The sequence below is a fragment of the Gracilinanus agilis genome, chromosome 1 (genome assembly GCF_016433145.1).
Source record: "Gracilinanus agilis isolate LMUSP501 chromosome 1, AgileGrace, whole genome shotgun sequence".
Lineage (NCBI taxonomy): Eukaryota > Metazoa > Chordata > Mammalia > Didelphimorphia > Didelphidae > Gracilinanus > Gracilinanus agilis.
In genome coordinates this window covers 286,777,125-286,796,578 of record NC_058130.1, presented here as the reverse complement: position 1 = coordinate 286,796,578, position 19,454 = coordinate 286,777,125, and the positions used below count along the sequence as shown (strand labels likewise).

At 34.1% G+C, this 19,454-nt stretch overlaps 1 protein-coding gene across 1 annotated transcript in view; it reads left to right on the top strand.

Annotated features, from left to right (window-relative positions):
- KCNN2 (potassium calcium-activated channel subfamily N member 2) overlaps positions 1-11,758 on the top strand; it is a 216,339-nt gene extending 204,581 nt beyond the window's left edge. Inside the window, exons 7-9 of the mRNA XM_044657609.1 lie at positions 3,788-3,915; positions 9,840-9,909; positions 11,471-11,758. Of these exons, the coding sequence (XP_044513544.1) occupies positions 3,788-3,915; positions 9,840-9,909; positions 11,471-11,758 (486 nt within the window). The remainder of the gene's footprint in view (positions 1-3,787; positions 3,916-9,839; positions 9,910-11,470) is intronic.
- The last annotated feature ends 7,696 nt before the right edge of the window (positions 11,759-19,454 follow it).

The window sequence follows — 19,454 nt, the reverse complement described above, 5'->3', positions numbered from 1 at the left end:
AATATTTCCTTGACTGATCATAGTATAATAAAAATATAAATGAAGATTATTTGAAGAAAAGGTTCAAAAGTAATTTCATTATAAAGAATAAATCAAAGAAAAGGAAAAAGTTGGTAATTTAAAATTATATTTCAAAAGTCACTAATGTGTGCATATCCTTTAACCTAAGTGACACCACTACTTGGCTTATACTATAGAGAAAACAAAGAGACCTGATATGCATAAGTATATGATTCTTCATGGCAGCACTTTTTGTCATATCAAAATCTGAAAGCAAAATGTATGCCTACCAAGTGTGGAATGACTGAACAAATAATTGTATGTAATATAATGGAATTATATTGTATGTAAGAATTTATCAATGTGATTATCCTGGAAAAAATCTAAGAGGTTTTATATGAATTGATGCAGAATGACAGAAACAAAAGAGTACTTATATAATGATTGCCACATTGTAAAGGAAAAAAAATTTTTTAATTAAAAGACTAGTTAACACCAGATGCCTTCATTTTCTACAACCCTTTGCAATCCGGTTTCTAACTTAAAAACTCAACTAAATCTGCTGTCTCCAAAGTTAACAGTGGTCTCTTAAAACCTGATGTTTTTCTCTGTACTCATCTTTCTCAACCAATCTACTACATTTGATATTACTGACCATACTGAATATTCTCTCCTCTTAGTGGCCATATTCTTTGCTGGTTCTTCTACTTCTCTGACCATTCCTTCTCAGTCTCTTTTGAAGCCTCATCATCTATTTCATATTACCTAACTGTAGATTCTCCTCAAAAGTTCTCACCTACTCCCTCTTCTTTTCTCTGACTACACTCTTGATAAGTTCATTAGTTGCCATGAGTTTATCTATTATCTCTATGCAGATGATTCAGAAATAGAGTCCCTAAGTTTCTAAGAAACTACCCTAAGTTTCACTCCTATATCACAGATTGCAAATTGGACATTTCAAGCTAGGAACCCCAGATTCATTGCAAATAAAATATATTTAAAACAGAAATTATCTTTACTTCCAAATTCTAGCCTCTTACAGACTTTCCTATTTCTTTTGAAAGTCTCACCATCCTGATAGTCTCTTCTGTTCATATAGTTGGCATTATCCTCAACATCTCACTCTCCCTTAACCCACAAAACCAATCAGTTGTCATTTTGCTATTTCCAGCTCAACATCTCTTGCATCTGAACTGTTCTCTTCATTCACACGGCTATTACTTTAATTCAATATCTCATCAGTTTTCATATAAATTATTGCAATGTGTTGGTATCCTTATCTCATGTCTCTCACTATTGTAGTGCATCATAAGCACATTTGTTTCCAAAGAATCCAAAGATCTATCCTTAAACATAGATCTCACTATGTGACTCCCCTATTTAATTAAATCTAATGGTTTTTGTTGCCTCTGGGTCAAAGGTTCTTAACTTAGAGTCTGTGAACTTTTTTTTAGTATTCTGATAACTGCATCTCAATATAATGAATCATTTCTTTTGTAATATTTTGTATTTTAATTTATTTTGTACATTTGAAAATTCCATTCTGTGAAGGAGTCCATAGGCTTCCCAAAGAAGTCTAGGATAAAACATAAATTATTTTTAGCTTTTAAAAACTTATACAACCTGTTCCTCATCTATCTTTCAAGCTTTATTGCCTATAATTCTCCTCCCACATGTGGTAATCCAGCCAAACTAGCCTTCTTAAGGTTCCTCACAAATGGCATTGCATCTCCCATCTCTGTGCCTTTGTACTGGCCCTCCTTCCCACATGCTCCTTCACCCAGTGCCTCTAATGCATTCCCTCCTGAGCTTTGCCTTAAGCACCATCTTCTGCATGAAGCCTTTCCTAATCATTTCTCTTGATGCTGCCCTCTCTCCCAAACTGTTTTGTATTTGAGATTTGTATATATTTATATTTATTCATTTTATATTTATGTCTGCCCCATTAAATGCTAAGTTCATTTCAATCAGGGATTTTTTCATTCTTTGTAGAAATATCTTCAGGACCTAGCATAATGCCTAGCACTGCCCTAAATAAAGGTCTTTTTAAATAATGAGTCTGTTATTCAGTGCATGAGCTTTGATTTCATGTGATCCCCAAATTTGATAAGTATACATCTATTCTGAGATGTACTAACTAGTTTTAAAGCCAAATCAAATAAAAAGAATATTCCAAAAGAAAGTCCTTTTTAAAATCAATATTTTTATTTTTATATTTAATATTTAATATATTTAATAAATGATAATTTGTGTAAAAATAAATAATAAAATTAATAAATAATAAATTTAATGAATGGAGAGAGATATTTAATAAATAATAAATATTTAATATATTTAAAAACTATATTTCCTAATGCTTGTACCTGCAAAATAATTTCACATGATTAGTCATCTCACCACTTTGCAGAGTTACCAAGTACTTGGTTCTTAGACTGTCCATTCTGAAAAGGTAAGTTCTCTTTTACCCCGAGCATCATTATGCTTTTCAGATTGGTCATTTATTATTTTAGGATTGTAAATGTTAGAGATTTAAGGGACATTAAACACCATTTAATACAATCTCTTATTTTATCGAGGAAACAAACCCAGACACACAAAGTGGATGGGTAATTAGTGGCAGAACCAGAATTCAAGCACATTCCTCTTGATTCCTTATTTCTTTTTCTACTATATCACACTGCCTTCCTTAAAAGGCTATTTTCTAACTTCAATTCATTCCTTACTCCTATCCACCCCATATAGAAAATTCATTATTCTTCATATTAAGTATGCTTTTAATTTCTAATGCTAGCTATTAAAAAGTCCAAAAAACTCAAGGATTTAGAGCAGGAGGTACCTTAAAGACCAACCAATCCAATCCTTTCATTTTACAAGTTTAAAAAAGTTCCAGAGATACACAACTCATGAATAGCAATGCCAAAAATTGAAATTACATCTTCTGATTATAATTGCAGAACTGCTTTTCTGCTCTACCACACTGAAATTAGATGAATGGCAGGCTTTCCCTTTTATTCATAGTTTTTGAAGATTTTAACCAAATAAAGTAATTTATTTGGTGCCATTAATAAAATATAAATGTATATTTAGATTATCATTGTCCATTCAAGGAAAATTATCATTTGTGCGACATATTAAACAGTAATACTGAGCAGGCCTGAAAGTTTTTATCCTAACCTTATGCTTTTGGCAGTTTGCTTTTTTTTTTTTTAAGAAACAAGTAACATAGGAAAACAATCACAGTACAAGGTGGAAACATAATAATTTCTTGATAAAGATTATAAAGAGAATTAAAAGGATTAGCAAGGGGGACAGCATTAACAAAGGAAAAACAGAAAATGGTGGAAAACTTCCTTTTGTATGTTTTTAGAGATATCTCTACCTAATATAAATAGAATCCCAACACTTTGGTTTGGAATCTGGGTTTGCCCTTTAATATTTTGCTACTTAATACCTTTATATTTCTAGACCTAAGTTCCTTCATCTATAAAGCAAAGGGATCACATATGAATTATGTGATCTCTACCGCCTTTTCTAGTACTTACTCTTATGATTTTATAGTAGTTAATATGTTTTCATACTTGAAAGCTAAAACATCTTTCCAATGTTGCATAGGTACATAAGAAAGAATACATTAAAATTTCTTTGTGTTTCTGCTCATTATTTTGCATGCAATAAAAGGTTAGCAGATAACTCATCAAAATTATTTTTATGAACAAGGTCCTCCTAGAAAAGTAGTAGGAGATTCAGATATTGATTTTGTAAACTTGGTCTTTTTCTTTTTATATAGGTGAAAAATGCAGCTGCCAATGTACTCAGGGAAACATGGCTAATTTACAAAAATACAAAGCTGGTAAAAAAGATAGATCATGCAAAAGTAAGAAAACATCAGCGTAAATTCTTACAAGCAATTCATCAGTAAGTAGTAATTTTTCTCCCATTCTACTGTTGCATCTGTGGATTTATATTAGGGGGAAAAAGTTGTTTTTTTTCCCCCAGAAGGCATTAAATAGCAAAGTAATGCCTGTTTTAGAGATGAAGATTTTTCAAACCCTAAGCAATTTGTAAATTCCTTACATACTTGAGAGATTCTATATCAATTCGTTGGTAGGAATAACAATTTGATGTATTAATGGATGCATAACTTAAGGCTTTCATTTCATGTGTTACACATTTTCAAATTATTGCTATAGTTACTGTTGGGATTTTATTGCCTAACAAAGCATATAAATCTTTGTCATTTGATCTTTGAGATTTAGGCTGGATCTATGTGATACCAGACATCTGGGTAAAAGAAGAAATCTTCAATAAATTTTCTGAATTTAACATAATAACATAATGCCAAGCCCTTGGATATTAAGAAACATCCATATAATTTAATTTTTCAGGTTCTATCCAGATTATAATCTCACCTAAACATGGCCTTAATATGGTTTTATATACTTGAATCTTTGCTTAGCAGTCTCTTGCTTTTATACTGATGTTAAAGAGAATGGTTGCATTTAGTTATATTCTCATCTTATATATCAAATTGAATTTCAAGATTCATAAGAGATACATATATAAGATTTGCTGGTGCTTTGGAGGCATTAGTTTTTGGGACTTAGGGAAGGTCTTCCCAAAGCTGGCTGTATCATTACTGTATGGATTTCTCCCAGGGAAAAATAAAATTACATTTGACTGTAATATTTTATTTCCTTTTACTTCATTACATCCCCCAAAATTTGGAGTAGATCGTGTTTTTTACCTTGCGGGATAATTTATTTTACAAAGATCCAAAATGTCTTTTCTAACATTACCCAGAAAGAGGATTATTGAAAAAAAAAAGACTTTTTTGATTCCGTCTCTTCCTCTGTTTTAGGTATTAGACCTTTTGTGTTTCCTTAAAAATTAAGTGTCTCAAACAGAACAAACTTTTGGAATTTTCTTCTGATTATTTTCTATAAGTTTTCTTAGTGACAGCATCACTAAGATTTTGTTGGAGCTTTACAATTCACTCACACTCTTGGTACCTACCACCTCTCTTTCCCATCAATCTTTGTATTTTTTTAACTATATAATCACTTTTTTCTATTGATTATATGTTTATGTGTTTAAAGAGTGGATAAGCCTATATATGTTTTTGTTCTTATGAGTATGCGTATATTAGTGAATATAATGAACACAGTATGTCCATATGTATTGTATAGTGTATCTATATTGATGGGAGAATTCTACCTTCATAATGTCTCACATATATGCCTTCTTTCCTCTGAAACTCATGACTCTGGTGCAGTCCATCATTTGCTCAATGTTCTCCTTTCCTCAAGTCTTTCCCAACCCTAGTACATCCTCCACTCAGTTGTCAAATTGATCTTCCTAAAGCACAAGTTTGACCATGTTACCCCAACCGCCACCCCATTCAATAAAGTCAAGGGACTCCAGGATCAAATATAAAATCCTCTCTTTAGCTTTTAAATGCTTTCATAACTTGCCTCCCCTCCACCTTTCCAATCTTCTTAGACTTTTACTCATCCCCATATACTCTGTGATCCAGTGACACTGGTCTTCTTTCTGTTCCTAGTGCAAAACATCCCATCTCCTATGTTTTTTTGTGAGCTTTCACCCATGTCTAGAATTCTCTCCTGGCTTTCCTGAGCTCCTTAAAGTCTCAAATAAATACCTAACTTTCAACCAGAAGCCTTTCCCCAAATTATTGTTTCTAATGTCTTCCCATTGAGAGATTTAAAGTCTCCTCCTTCTCTATCCTGTTTGTACATAGAATGTTGTCTCCCCAGTTAGACTGAGAGCTCCTTGAGAGCAGGGACTGTTTTGTTGCCTTTCTTTGTATCCTCAGCACTTAGCACAGTGCCTGGTTCATAGTAGGTGCTAATAAATGCTTGTTGACTGACTGACTGACTGATTAGAGCATATGAAGATGCAAAGGCAGGTCTGGAGAGGTAAGTATTAGCATTGTGTCAATAGTGGAATACAAATCATTTTGTTCATGAATGGATATAATTACAAATAAATATATGCGTATTATGTATACATGTACAAACATAAACTCATATAAGTCAAAATATATAAAATAAAAAGGATTTTGGAAAGCATAATCCAAATACTAATCCTAAAAGTATTAACAAATATTATTAAGATTATCTTAACAGTATTATGTTATGCCATAATTGTGGTAGAAGGATCTGAGAGAATCCTATTATCTTTTGTCCATATCAGACATTGCCTACACTGTTGTTTCTATGTAAATTTCCAACATTTTTGACTTGAACTTTAAGCAATTTTCAAAGAATATAGATCTTATTCTGCTAATCAATATTATGCTTATGATTTCCCTCTGGCTATTCCTAGGATCTGACCCATCCCTCCTTTTTTTTTTAGGAAACTATATTTTCAAGAAATGTTCAATTGTGGGTTTATAAGTATATTTAATATATATTTATTCTGACAATATATGGTAGTTTTATTTTACTTTGTGAAAGCAAGCTTGATTCTTATGGCAAGATCTTTGATTCAAATCATTCATGTACAGTGAGATTTTTTGCCTTTAGACACTGATAGTCGTATGAATATTGAAAATTAATTTGTTTGATTTTTTGCTGTTTTGTAAATTCTTCCAGTATAGCTTTATTAGCTAATTTTTTACAAATCTAATGGTTTTTGCTAAGGCTATTCTCTTCCACTCCCTGTCCCCTATTTCTTCTTCCTCAACACCCTTAACACTTTTCCCACTACTCAATAATTGACCTCTTGATTTTTTCCATTTAAATTTTTTTTTAATTTTTAAAATTTAAATCCTTGCCTTCTGCCTTAGAATCAATACTAAATTCCAAGGCAGAAAAGCAGTAAGGGCTAGGCAATGGGGGTTAAGTGACTTACCCAGGGTCACAAAGCTAGACATTATCTGTGGTCAGATTTAAACTCAGGACCTCCCATCTCTAGGCCTGGCTCTCAATCCACTAAGCTACCCAGCTATTCCCTGCCATTTAATTTTAAAAGAATTTTCAATAATACAACTTGTCTTTTTTTTTAAACCTTACCTTTCATCTTGGAGTCAATACTGTATATTGGCTACAAGGCAGAAGAGTGGTAAGAGATAGGCAATTGGGATTAAGTGACTTGCCCAGGGTCACACAGCTGGGAAGTGTCTGTGGCCAGATTTGAACCTAGGACCTCCCGTCTCTAGGCCTAGCTCTCATTCCACTGAGCTACCCAGCTGCCCCCTACAATTTATCTTTTGGATTGACAGATCCATGCTATGGCTCTATTAAATCTAGTATGTTCTTATTCTTTCTAATGGTGATTTTGATTTTAAAATGTATTATTTTATGATCCCACTTATATGCCCATGAATAACTATGAACCTTCCCATAGATAATAGGAGGTAAATAGATAGGTAGGTAGGTAGGTAGGTAGGTAGGTAGGTAGATAGGTAGATAGATAGATAGATAGATAGATAGATAGATAGATAGATAGAAAGAATGATGAGTAGATCAATTTATTTAATATATGTATATGCATAAAATAATAGACTTAATTATCTTGCTCTCAAAAACCAAGCTTCTCAAGAATTCAAAATGAATTAAGATGTATGAAAATACTAAAATAAAATTTCTGTGACAATTTTGAATCTGTTCCTTAAAATCAATCACATATTAACGGTGCTCACCTTCAATCTAAAATCCTCATAGTATTCTTTCTAATATCAATTCATATATAAAAGATACCAAGACATCCTCATTTTTAATTTTCTTTGTTATGAATGAAAATTGGATAATTCTTTTCCATTTTCAGACTCACTTGCCTTGAATATTACTATTACAATGTTCATAGCCAAAACTTTTAGGAGAATTTGCCAAATGAAAGGGCGATTTCTGAGAGGGTATGGGGGTGTCATAGTAATGTGGAAATACTGATGGAGTATAAAATACAAACACAAGAGTTCTGTTGAATTTTATGAACCTGCAGAATTAGTGCAGGACCTTCCAGCTTATAAATTGACCCCTTGTGTCCATCTGAACACCTTCCTATGTTCTTTTGTTCCAATATATTTTACAGTTTCTTTTCTTTTGTTTTGTCTTTTTATTTCAACAAAATGAAAATAGAGCTCGGAAGTAAGTTGTATGAGCTACTCTGCTCAACATTTGCAGAATTTACTATTGTCTGCATGCAACCAGCAGATCCTTTATTTGTGAATTTCAGTAGTCTGATTGCTACCATAGAAATGTGATCCAAATTCATGGTCTTTTTCTGTGATAAGTGAAGTTCACAAGGAAGGAATCAACATATTTCTTACTCTTCTCTTCCCTCTCCTTTTTTTTTTTTTAACTTTGAGGGAAAAAACCCAAAACATACAAACCTACATGTTACCTTTTATTCTGGCAGCTGCAGCTAAAATAAAACCATTTCTCATTAGATCTTTAACATGATAGACAAGGTCAAGAGTACTTAACATTTTAAACAAAGTTCAGTTCATATATATGTATGTTAACCTTTCAAAGCTCTGTGATAAAATGTGATGGGCAAAATTCTACTTTTAGATACAAGTATAATATTCTCTTGTCTACAAGATCAAATAAGCACCATCTCTTGGTTTATAAAACACTAAACTGATGGTCTCTGATTTTTTCATGATCTAAGGGCACAGTTATCTATCTCCTCAACATAACTTCAAAAGTAATAATTAAACTGTGTATCCAAAGCCATATGAATTTCCTAGTTCTGTTATAAAACTTCATAGCTGGAAGGGAACTAAGATGATGATGGTAGTGGTGGTGGTGATGATAATGATAATGAGAGATAATAGCAACCACAGTGCTTTAATATTTTTAGAAAGTACTTTATATATGCTTTCGTTTGATTTTGGAAAACATCCAGTCTATTTCCTTGTTATACAAATGAAGATGCACTTTGTTCAGTTAGTAGGAGAGGTAACGCTATAATCCAGGTTTCCACCCTCCCAATCTAGCACTTTCTTTGCCTTGTACCATAATGCAAATCTATACTGAACTTACTGATTTAGCATTTTTTTAAAAGTATATATCAGGTTAGTATATAAAAACTATCTCTTACAATGATACATGGGATTTGGGGGGAAAAATAATCTTTTGGAAACTTCTATTCAGAACAAAGGTTCTAAACACATTTTTGGGTCATGGCAACCTGGTAAAGCTTATAGACCCCTTCTCAAAATTATATTTTTAAATACATAAAATATGCAGAATTATAAAGGTAACCAATTTTACTGAAATACAGTATCAAGCTAAATAGAGTAGGAAAAAAGTAAAAGATTTATGAACATTTAGAGTTTCAATATGCTGCTGGTTGAATAAAAGTTGTGTTTAAAATTAATAAGAATCTCACTTATCACTGTGTTTTCATCAGTCCAAATGCCTACCCCAATCCATTCCAGACTAAACAGGGCTAATTATTGTATCTGTTCATATAGGCATAGGAAGGTGCTGAGTAGTTATATAACACTAATAAAACCTCAGTTGCTTTATGTGTTTCTTCCTATGTCTATTTGTCATGATACCGAAGCTTCAAGGAATGATGTGGCTTTCTCTCATATGAATAAATCTGTATTACCCCCTTTCGAATACAATTAAATCACATGGTGGATAATAGTCCTGAGGACATCACATTTCTTGCTCTTTTTTTGTGATGTTGAAGAAGCATGCTTTTCATTATACCAGATACATAACCAATTTCTGACTTTTCCCCAAATATTCAAGGCATTCATGCAGTTATTTGCTCTTGTTATTTTTGTGCATGCTTTTGGGGAGGAAAACGATAAATGAAAGAAAAAGGAAAAAAACTATCTGACTTTAAATTTTACCTCTTAGATTAAGAAGTGTAAAAATGGAACAGAGGAAACTAAATGAGCAAGCAAATACATTGGTGGACCTGGCCAAGGTAAGTTAACACATTCCTTTGCCAAAAGCCAGATGTATTTTCATGGCCCTCTAGTCTGAATTTGAAGTGTTTTGTCAAGGGGCAATCAGTTAGAATACAATAGAATGGCATTTATAATTTTTATAAATAACCTCAATGCTCATTGTAATTCAGTCCTGGACAAAACAATGTTGCCTGTCATCATTAGCCTGAAATATCAAGAGTAGGATTTGGTGTATGAATTATACTAGGGATACCTTGTATCCAGTGATGTCTTGTAGGTTTTTCAGAAGAAGGAAAAAAATTAAAAGTAATTTCCTACTTAAAATATTGTGAGGTTTTTTTGCCAAGTCCTGAAGTCCATTTTTTGAGTTTATAACCTTGTTTGTATATAGACAGCAGATAAGGAGCAAATGGAAATTAGAGAAAGGAGAAATGGCGGTGCAGAAAATCTCTAAGAGGAGAGGGTGGGGGTGAGAATAAGGGTACATGTAAAGGAATTGGCCTTGAGAAAGAACATTTCCTCATTAGGATGGAACAAAGAAGAGGGATGTCAAAGGGTTATAAAATGAGGAAGATAGGAGAAAAGTGAAATTTCCAGTAAATGGTTATGATTTTCTCCATAAGAAATGATATAAAAGCTACTGCCTAGAGCAGGGGTCGGCAACCTTTTTGGCCATGAGAGCCATACATGCCACATTTTTTAAAATGTAATTTCGTGAGAGCTGTACAGTGCTCACAGTGCGTGCTCCTGTAACAGCGCCTGAAAAAAAATTGACTTTATGGCTCCTGCAGAAAGAGCCATATCTGGCCCTCAAAAGAGACAGATATGGCTTGAAAGTCATATGTTGATGACCCCTGGCCTAGAGAGACAAAGGGATTTACCCCAAATTAACCGCGTAGTAAATAGCAGAGGTAAGATGAAGAGGTGAAGTTCTTGCTTCATATACAGTGATATTTCCAAGGCATTAAGAAGTTTTTGACTACTATTTTTATTCAATGGTCGCACTCATTTGTTTTTGCTTTAGAATGCTATTTGGTTAATTTTTTCTTTATTTCTCTGAATCTAATATTTGACATTATGTTTAATAAACATTTCCTGAATGGAGCAGCAAATGAATTAATAATAGTTGCTAGCATTTAGGTAGCACTTTCAGTTTTGTAAAACTCCTTACAAATATCTCACTTTATCTTTAACAAGTAGATAGGCACTATTATAATTCTCATTTTACAGATGAAGAAACTGAAACAAAAACCGGTTAAGTGATTTTCCCGGGGTTATATAGTAGTAAGTGTCTGAGGCAAGATTTGAATTCATATCTTCCTGACACCAGATCCAACATTGTGCTACCTACCTGCCAATAAATGAATAATAGAATAAATGAGTGGAAAGAGAAACAGAGATACAGAAAATAGGGAAGGGGTGGGGGTGGCAGAAGACAGAGACTGAGACCCAAACAGAGGCAGAAAGACAGAGGCCATTTCTAGTCTGAGTATTAAATATTCATGCATTCTCTGGGACAAGGAGGGCAACATCCTCTCTTCATACTGTTTATGTATGTATCATATTCTTCTTTTTCAGACACAAAGCCTCATTTGTGACATGGTTTCTGATCTAAATGAAAGAAGTGAAGACTTTGAGAAGAGGGTCGTTACTCTAGAAAATAAACTAGAGACTTTGATTGGTAGCATTCAAGCCCTCCCTGTATTGATAAGTGAAACAGTCAGTCAGCAGCAAAGGAAGTTCATGGAAGCTCACATGCAAAGCTTGAACCTGGATGGTTCCCACAGTGCAGATCGATCTCGGTCCTTGAGTCGGAGAAGGAGGTCCTCCTCTACAGCACCACCAACTTCATCAGAGAGTAGCTAGAAGAGAATAATTTAACCACAAAATAAAAGACTTTTTGCCATCATATGGTCAATATTTTAGCTTTTATTGTAAAGCCCTATGGTTCTAATCAGTGTTATCTGGGTTCTGATGTCAGAATTCTGGGAACCTGAACACAATGTTTTAGGCCAAAATGAGTGAAAACTCTATCCTTTTCTTTCAGATGCACAGAGAATGCACCTATTATTGCTATATAGATTGTTCCTCCTGTAATTCCACTAACTTTTTATTCATGCACTTCAAACTTTACTACTACAGTATATAATATAATAAAAAAGGTTAATTTCTGCACATATTTGTTTTATCTTTCCAACATAAAATTTGGAATATGAGATTTTTGCATTATCTTCAAAAGCAAATGATCAGTGAAAAGAGTTATGTACCAATAACATTAATTTCCAAAATTTCAGTCTATTGGGTGAAAGAAATTAAATTCCTTGGTGCACTATTCATTCAAACAGAACATACAATAAGGTCATTAACACAGCCACTTTTCCATTTGTAAAATTAATGTTTCTGACTAATTTGCAAGTTAAAGTTGAGTTCACTTTTATCATAGCAACAATGTCACAAATGTCACAAAGTATTTGATTAATCAATTATTTCTCAATTCCATAGAAGATTACCCTAAATTCATTACATTCATAAATGTAATTGTAAAGTTTTAACCTTTCAAGGCCTGAGCATAAATAATAGGCATTTCATAACTTCCCTTTTATTCACTGATCATGGACTATATTTTCTTTCAAATAGCATATGCTTAATAGTAGAGAGAGTCAATATAAAGGGTGCTTTCATTTTCTTAGACCCGTTTTAACCATAACTTGCCATAACTACATTCTCTAGATCTGAAATAAGTTGGAAACATTTTTATTCATGTTTCTAAAATAAAATACTTTTAAGATAAGTCTAAATTCACTTCATTTATTAATTCACTCTAAGGCTATCTTCTTATATCCCTGAATAAAATGTAAAGTGGACAAACTTTCTTATAAAGAACAGACACTTGAGATAGAATTATGATTCTGTTAGTTATCTTCTTTTGGTCCTTACATTGATATCTGGCACAAAGGTAATGAATGTAAAATAATATGAGAAGACATTCCCAAATAATGATTCCTCCACACTCTGATAGTATTCCCTATGTCATTCATCTGGGTATGCTGCAATATCTAATCTGAGGCTCTGAAAAGTCATCTGTAATGAACAAGGTTACATTCAAATTCTCCTTTCCCCTTCAGTCATTCTGGTTTGTCTAGCTTTCATTAAGATCCAATTTTCCATTTCTCAAATCTCTGATTCATGATGCTTAGATCTTCCTTAGCATCATTTCATGACTATCTTCATTCTGATCAATCTCTGGCCTTTGAAAATTGCTAATATAGATATATCTTTCTTTTTTACCTGTAGATGGAACTCTGGTATAATATATAATGTTAGAAGTATGCCTAGATAAAGTGAGTTTTATGACTCTTCTTTGTAGTCAGTCACTAAAATCAAACATTGTCATTCTAGGCCAAGACATAAAAAAGGGACTCCCAGTGGCCATACATATAAGCATACCTAATCTCAAAAATATTTTTTACTTATATGAAATTTGTTGTCCTAATCAAGAAAAGTCTGTGTTTTCACATTTAAAAATTCCCCTCTATAAACTTTGGGAAGCATACCAGAAAATCATGGACAAATTTAATATCTTCTTAATATAAAGGGGAAAAGAACTTGACAGGGATCCAGGGGAAAAAGCAATTTATTCTCCTATTTCCCTTTCAACATAATCTTTTATAATGAATCTTTTATGATGAGATAAAGTAGTTAATCTAATTATGATTTTTGTCTCATTGATGAATTCACACCTCCAACCCAAAGAACATAAGGAAAAGTTAGTCTTCTAAAGAGATTCATTTAAATTCTACAAAATAGACTAATGAACATATCTCCAGCCTCCAGATGGTGGGAAAAGTTTTTAAAAAAACAACTATATAAAACCAAATATTTAAAATAAAAGAGGTGGGGCAAGAATGGGTAGAGAATATGCAAACACTGATTTTATTGCAAGCATTGCCATAAGATTCATTCATATGCATATTTTAAAAACTGTCATTGGAATCAGACTGGTGGCAATTTTGTAAGTAGCATAAAAAATATATGAAGGGATAAGTATTAGAAAGGTCTATAATCTCCACAAAAGTTCTACTTTGATGTTTCCTGGTGAGTGAAGTGAACTTTAGTTTAGTCACATAAAAACCTGCTATGATATGTCTAATATCTACCAGCATTTTCTCCACAACATAGGTTAAACTTATATCTCTTCTTTCCTGCCTGTGACAGAGATTCATTTTTCCTCAAAGACAAAACAGAAAAGACTAACAACAGATTCCTGGTCACCAAAGGCCATAAGTCCAGCATTTCCTGATTAATGTTTACTGTTTTGCATAAGTTAAACTGATAGCATAAGAATAATAATAAGACCAAACACTAAAAAAAAAAAAAAAAAAAAAAAAAGTCTCATGTAATGCTAAAGCAATCCTTAGAAGAAAAAAGAAAATCTTTGAGATATACTCTAACCGAACAGAAAAAGAAAGGATTAATGAACTGAATGAGCAATTTTTAAAATTAGAAAAACACAAGCCTAAAACATGTTAAAAAACAAATGAAATTTAGAGAAGTTGATGAATTAGAAACCCAAAACTATAAACAAAACTATGGGCTAGTTCTTGTGAAAAGAATAAGAAAGTTAATAAACCCTTTGGCTAACCAAGTTAAAAAGAAGAAAGAAAAAAACAACCACCAAAATAAAAATAATCAAGTTAAACCATAAATAAAAAGACCCATCAGAAGCTACTACTCAAATTTATCATGTATGCAGGCAAAATGGAAAATTTAAAAGAAAAAGAAATACGGTGATCCATCACTGTATCAAGGTTCACTTATTGTGGCTTCACTGTATTGTGGGTTTTTTAAATATATATATCTAATTCTGTATCACGAAGTTTTACTTATCACTATTAGCTGATGGAATGAAAGGCTACCAACCACAGCATTGTGTTCTGTATCCTGGGTGCTGATAGGCTCAGTGACTGTAGGTTAATAAGCGTATGGGAAAGGTTTATAAGAGAGTGGGAAGAATTTATAAAGCCTTAAAATGAAAATAAATAATAAAATAAATATAATGCCACTACTTTGTGGATTTTCACCTATCACAGGGGTCTCTGGAATATAACTCCCAAGATAGGTGAGGGATCACTAAATCTAAAAAGTGTAAAGTACCCAATATGAATTAGAAATTTTAAATAATCCAGTTTCATAACTAATAAATCAAACTAGATATAAAAGTATTGACAGAGGAATAAGGGAAGAGAGAGTTATCCAGATTAACAAGTAAATTTTATCCAGTCTTGAAGAATTATATCTTCCTGCAATTCTGTAATGGCTACACACTGCTTCTTATCAATACTTCTCTCTCCTGCCCTAATGGAATGATTTTCTGAGAGGTTCATAATATCTACTAGGATAAGATTGGACCATATTGGCCAAAGTTTTGGTGGAGCAATAAATCAAGTCAATACTTTCATATTCTGTTCATTTATTAACATGAATCAATAGATCTACTTTCAGGAAGGATATATTTTGACTTGCTTTTTTAGTAGCAGCAGTGTATTTTTTTCTAGTTACAAAACTAAACATATTTGGGGAATAACCAGGTGGCTCAGTGGATTGAGAGTCAGTTCTAGAGAAGAGGAGTCCAGGGTTCAAATCTGGCCTCAGACAGACACTTTGTAGCTGTATTACCCTGGGCAAGTCATTTAATCTGCATTGTATAGCTCTTGCCACTCTTCTGCTTTAGAACGTAGTATTGATAATACACAGTATTGATTCTAAGGTGGAAGATAAGGTTGTTTTTTTTTCATTAAAAAGAGCATGTTTGGTGGCCATAGAATACGAAAAAGTCCATATAAACATGTACTCATGTAATTAATTTAGTATCATTAATTCTACACTATACAAATTGAAACCATATCAACCATGGGTGGTGATACAAGATCTATTACATTTAAGCTATGTGGAAACAATCTGCTTTAAAAAGTACTAACTAAAGCTAGGAATAAATAAGAAATGGCCAACAGCTAGTTGACATAGTGCATAGTGAGCTGGCTAGTCAATAAGCTTTTATTAAGGTCTACTGTGTACCAGACGCTTTGCACTAGCAAAGAGAGACAAAGGACTGTTCCTTCCCTCAGAGAGTTCACAGTCCAATGAAGGAGAGAACAAGCCAGCAAATATGTTCAAAAAAGTATGATAGAAATGGTGGGTGGGCCTCACATGTATTCTACCTGTTCCACTTGGTTGGACTTGGTTCTTCTTGGGTTGGGAAGATGTTGTCCTTGTATATAACTCAAAGGAAGACACAATAGACAACTCTTGTCTCTTTTCCCTACACCCTTCTCCAAAGGAGGCTTTTATACTTGCCAGGAAAGGAAACAGAAGTCTGAGACTGAAGCAATCCATTCTGCTCTTCTCAGAGAGAGGGGTACCAGGCTAGAAGTATATCTCTCTGTTCCCTTAAATATTGTTACTCTAGGGAACACAATCAAGTTCCATTTAAATTCTGATCACTTTGTCATTTTGAGAAGGATTACAAGCTCTGTATTCAAGACTTTACCCCTTCTCCACTCCTTTCTCACCAGTTCCATTATGTACACACAGAGAATAGCAAAGAAACCCATCTGTCTAAATCATAGCAAAACAGAAATCAGAGGAGAATGTGTGTGTGTGTGTGTGTGTGTGTGTGTGTGTGTGTGTGTGTGTGTGACAATATCAAGCGAAGGAGCTCTTCCCCCTGGGAACAAGATAACTCAGCTCAGTCAAGAGAGAGAGAGTGCAGGATCTCACCCAAGAGAAAATTCCTCAAAAGTTCTAGAGTAATAGCAGGGACATGATGAAGACTACCCATTCCTCTCATGTCTTCCCAGAGTCTTTTCCTTCGATAACCTGAAGTAGTTTGGCTCTTCCATTTTCTCTCTCAAAGCTGGAAGCTGCTGATCCTTCTTAAAGAAAATGTGTTCCGAAAACTTTGGGACAAGAGTTACATAATCTGTGAACAAGACATATAGGAAATAATTAACAAAGAGAAGGAATTAGAATTGAGGGAATGAGAAAGCTTTCCTAAAGACAGAGGTATTTTACTTGGTATTTGAAGACAGTCACAGGAGCCAGGAGGGAAAATGAGGAGGGAGATTATTCCAGGCAAGCAGGAATTTTTATCAGCTAATAAAATGCCCAGAACTGGGAAATGAATTATCTTGTTCTAGGAATAGTAAGAAGGCCAGTGTTGGGGGCAGTTGGGTAGTTCAAAGGATTGAGAGCCAAGACTTCAAGTCTGGCCTCAGACACTTCCTAGCTGTGTAACCCAGGAAAGTCACTTAAGCCCCATTGCCTATGAGCCCTTACCATACTTCTTTCTGCCTTAGAACCAATACATAGTATTGATTCTAAGGTGGAAGGTAAGGGTTTAAAAAAAAAAAGGCCAGTGTTAATGGATTGGAGAATATGAGGGAATAGGGGAGGTTGGGGTATGGTGGGGAGGGGTAAGGTATAAAAAAACTGGAAAGGTAGGTGGGGGCCAGGTTGTAAGTTATCATGCTATGCAGGGGGAGATGGAAGTCATCAATTGTGCCTGGCTGTATTGCCTTTCCTCTTCCTTTTCCTTCAGGGGTAACATGCAGCAAGAGTGAAAAAAAAATTCAAAATCAGAAAGAAGACATAAGTTTGAATTCTGCCTTAGATACTTACTAGATGTAATTCTTGAAAAGCTACTTCCCCTCTTTGTGCCTTAGTTTCCTCACCTGCAAAATGAAGACAATGTAAAAGGGCTGTTGTAAGATCAAATGGGATAACACAAAAAATATGCAAATGCTTGCTATTATACTAATATAGCCTTTTATTTCAGAAATCAGTTAGGTTCTTAGTATAGCTGAAAATCAGTTTCTTCTTATGAGAAGAGTTATGTAATGGGGAAAATAGGAAACTTAAGATAAGGCAGAATAGATGACAGCTTGAAGAAATCTTGGACTTCATGGACATTCCATAATGGAATGAAGCCAGGGTTTGAAGAGAGAGTGTGGTTTGGCCAAGCTGAAGGAAGGAGGTTTTGGCTGTGTGGTCCAGCTTTCCCAAATATCCAAGTAACTGACAGAGTGGGTTATCACTGAGAAGAAGATACTTCAACCAACTATTGTGGCCTAGATAGAGGAAGGTCTTGGATATCTGTTGGTGGACAGCAGATTTATCTCTTACTCAGAGCTTTTTGAGGATTAACTGGCTGTGAATAAAACTTGATCCTGGTTTCCTGCGACATCTTAGAGCACTGTGGACAAGTGTAGTGAGAATCTCCAGTCCTCTCTTATTCTAGTTAGAGATTTAGTTTAGTTTAGACCAGTGATGGGCAAACTGCAGCCTGTGGGCCAGATGCGAGAGGGGGGGGGGCCCTCTGAAATGTTCTATCCAGCTGTGTGACATTATTCCTAATCTGATGAATACAACGAGTAGGATACAATACAATGAAACTTCGAAAGAGTTGCCTTAAAAACAGACTGACGAGCATTTTCTTTCCTTTGGCCCCCTCTTTAAAAAGTTTGCCCGTCACTGGTTTAGACCTAAGTTCAGTTAAGTCATTTGGGTTAAAATAGTGTAGATCCTAACCCAGCTCCCAGTTCCAGAGTTTGTCCTTAGATAACTAGGTTAGGGTGGCCTCTCTCTACTGCCCTTACCCTTTAAAGTCATTATTAAAAAGTGTTTTTTATTCCTGTTGTGTCTTTCCTTGTAAGATATCCCTGGCTGATTTAGTCTAAGTGGCAGTTGGATTCCACCACTCACTTTGTCACAGCCCTTTTGTAATTGTTTAAGATAGTTATACATCTACACCCTTCATTCTTCCTTCATCCCTTTCTCCCCCAAAAGAGCCCCTGTGTGTGTATTTGTGTTTATTTACCTACATCAGTTTGACAGAAAGGTATTGGAAAGTTAGCAAGAGCTAACTAATTAATTAAAGGCTGAAACAGATGATGAAAGCCTAGTTATCTGTTGACTTCTAATCAAAAACTTCTTTAATACCTTTAGCTACATTTATGTCAGCATTACATTCTGACTCAGAACTGAAACAAAAGACTATTGAGTTGAGAAATAAAGCTGAGCTTTTTTAATCTAATAAAATAATAGTGTATTCTCAATCTCTCTCTCTCTCTCTCTCTCTCTCTCTCTCTCTCCTCATATGTAGCGTCCTCTTTTTTCTGTTTTGCTGTCAATCTGGATAAATGGGTTTTTTGGTTATTTGCTTTGTTTTGTTCAGTGAGGAACCATTATTTGGGAGGAGGGAAGTCAAATTTTGCATATAAAGCTTGGGGCTCTCCTTTTCCCATTAATGAATGATCAGGAGTTTAACTTGAACTCTAAAGTTACTTTGCCAAGTTAAACAATGAGGGAGAAGATAGATAAAATTCTAGCAAGATATCCCTTCTCTCTGACTCCAACTTCTTGCTTCTCTCCTCCAGGCAGGAACAAAAGTATCCCTTGAGAAGGACAAAGAGAGCCTTAACTGCAAGCCACTTTGAGACAGCCGTATTAAACACTCAGAATAACTATACAGACTTCCTGGTTAAAATGGTGGCAGAGTAGAAGC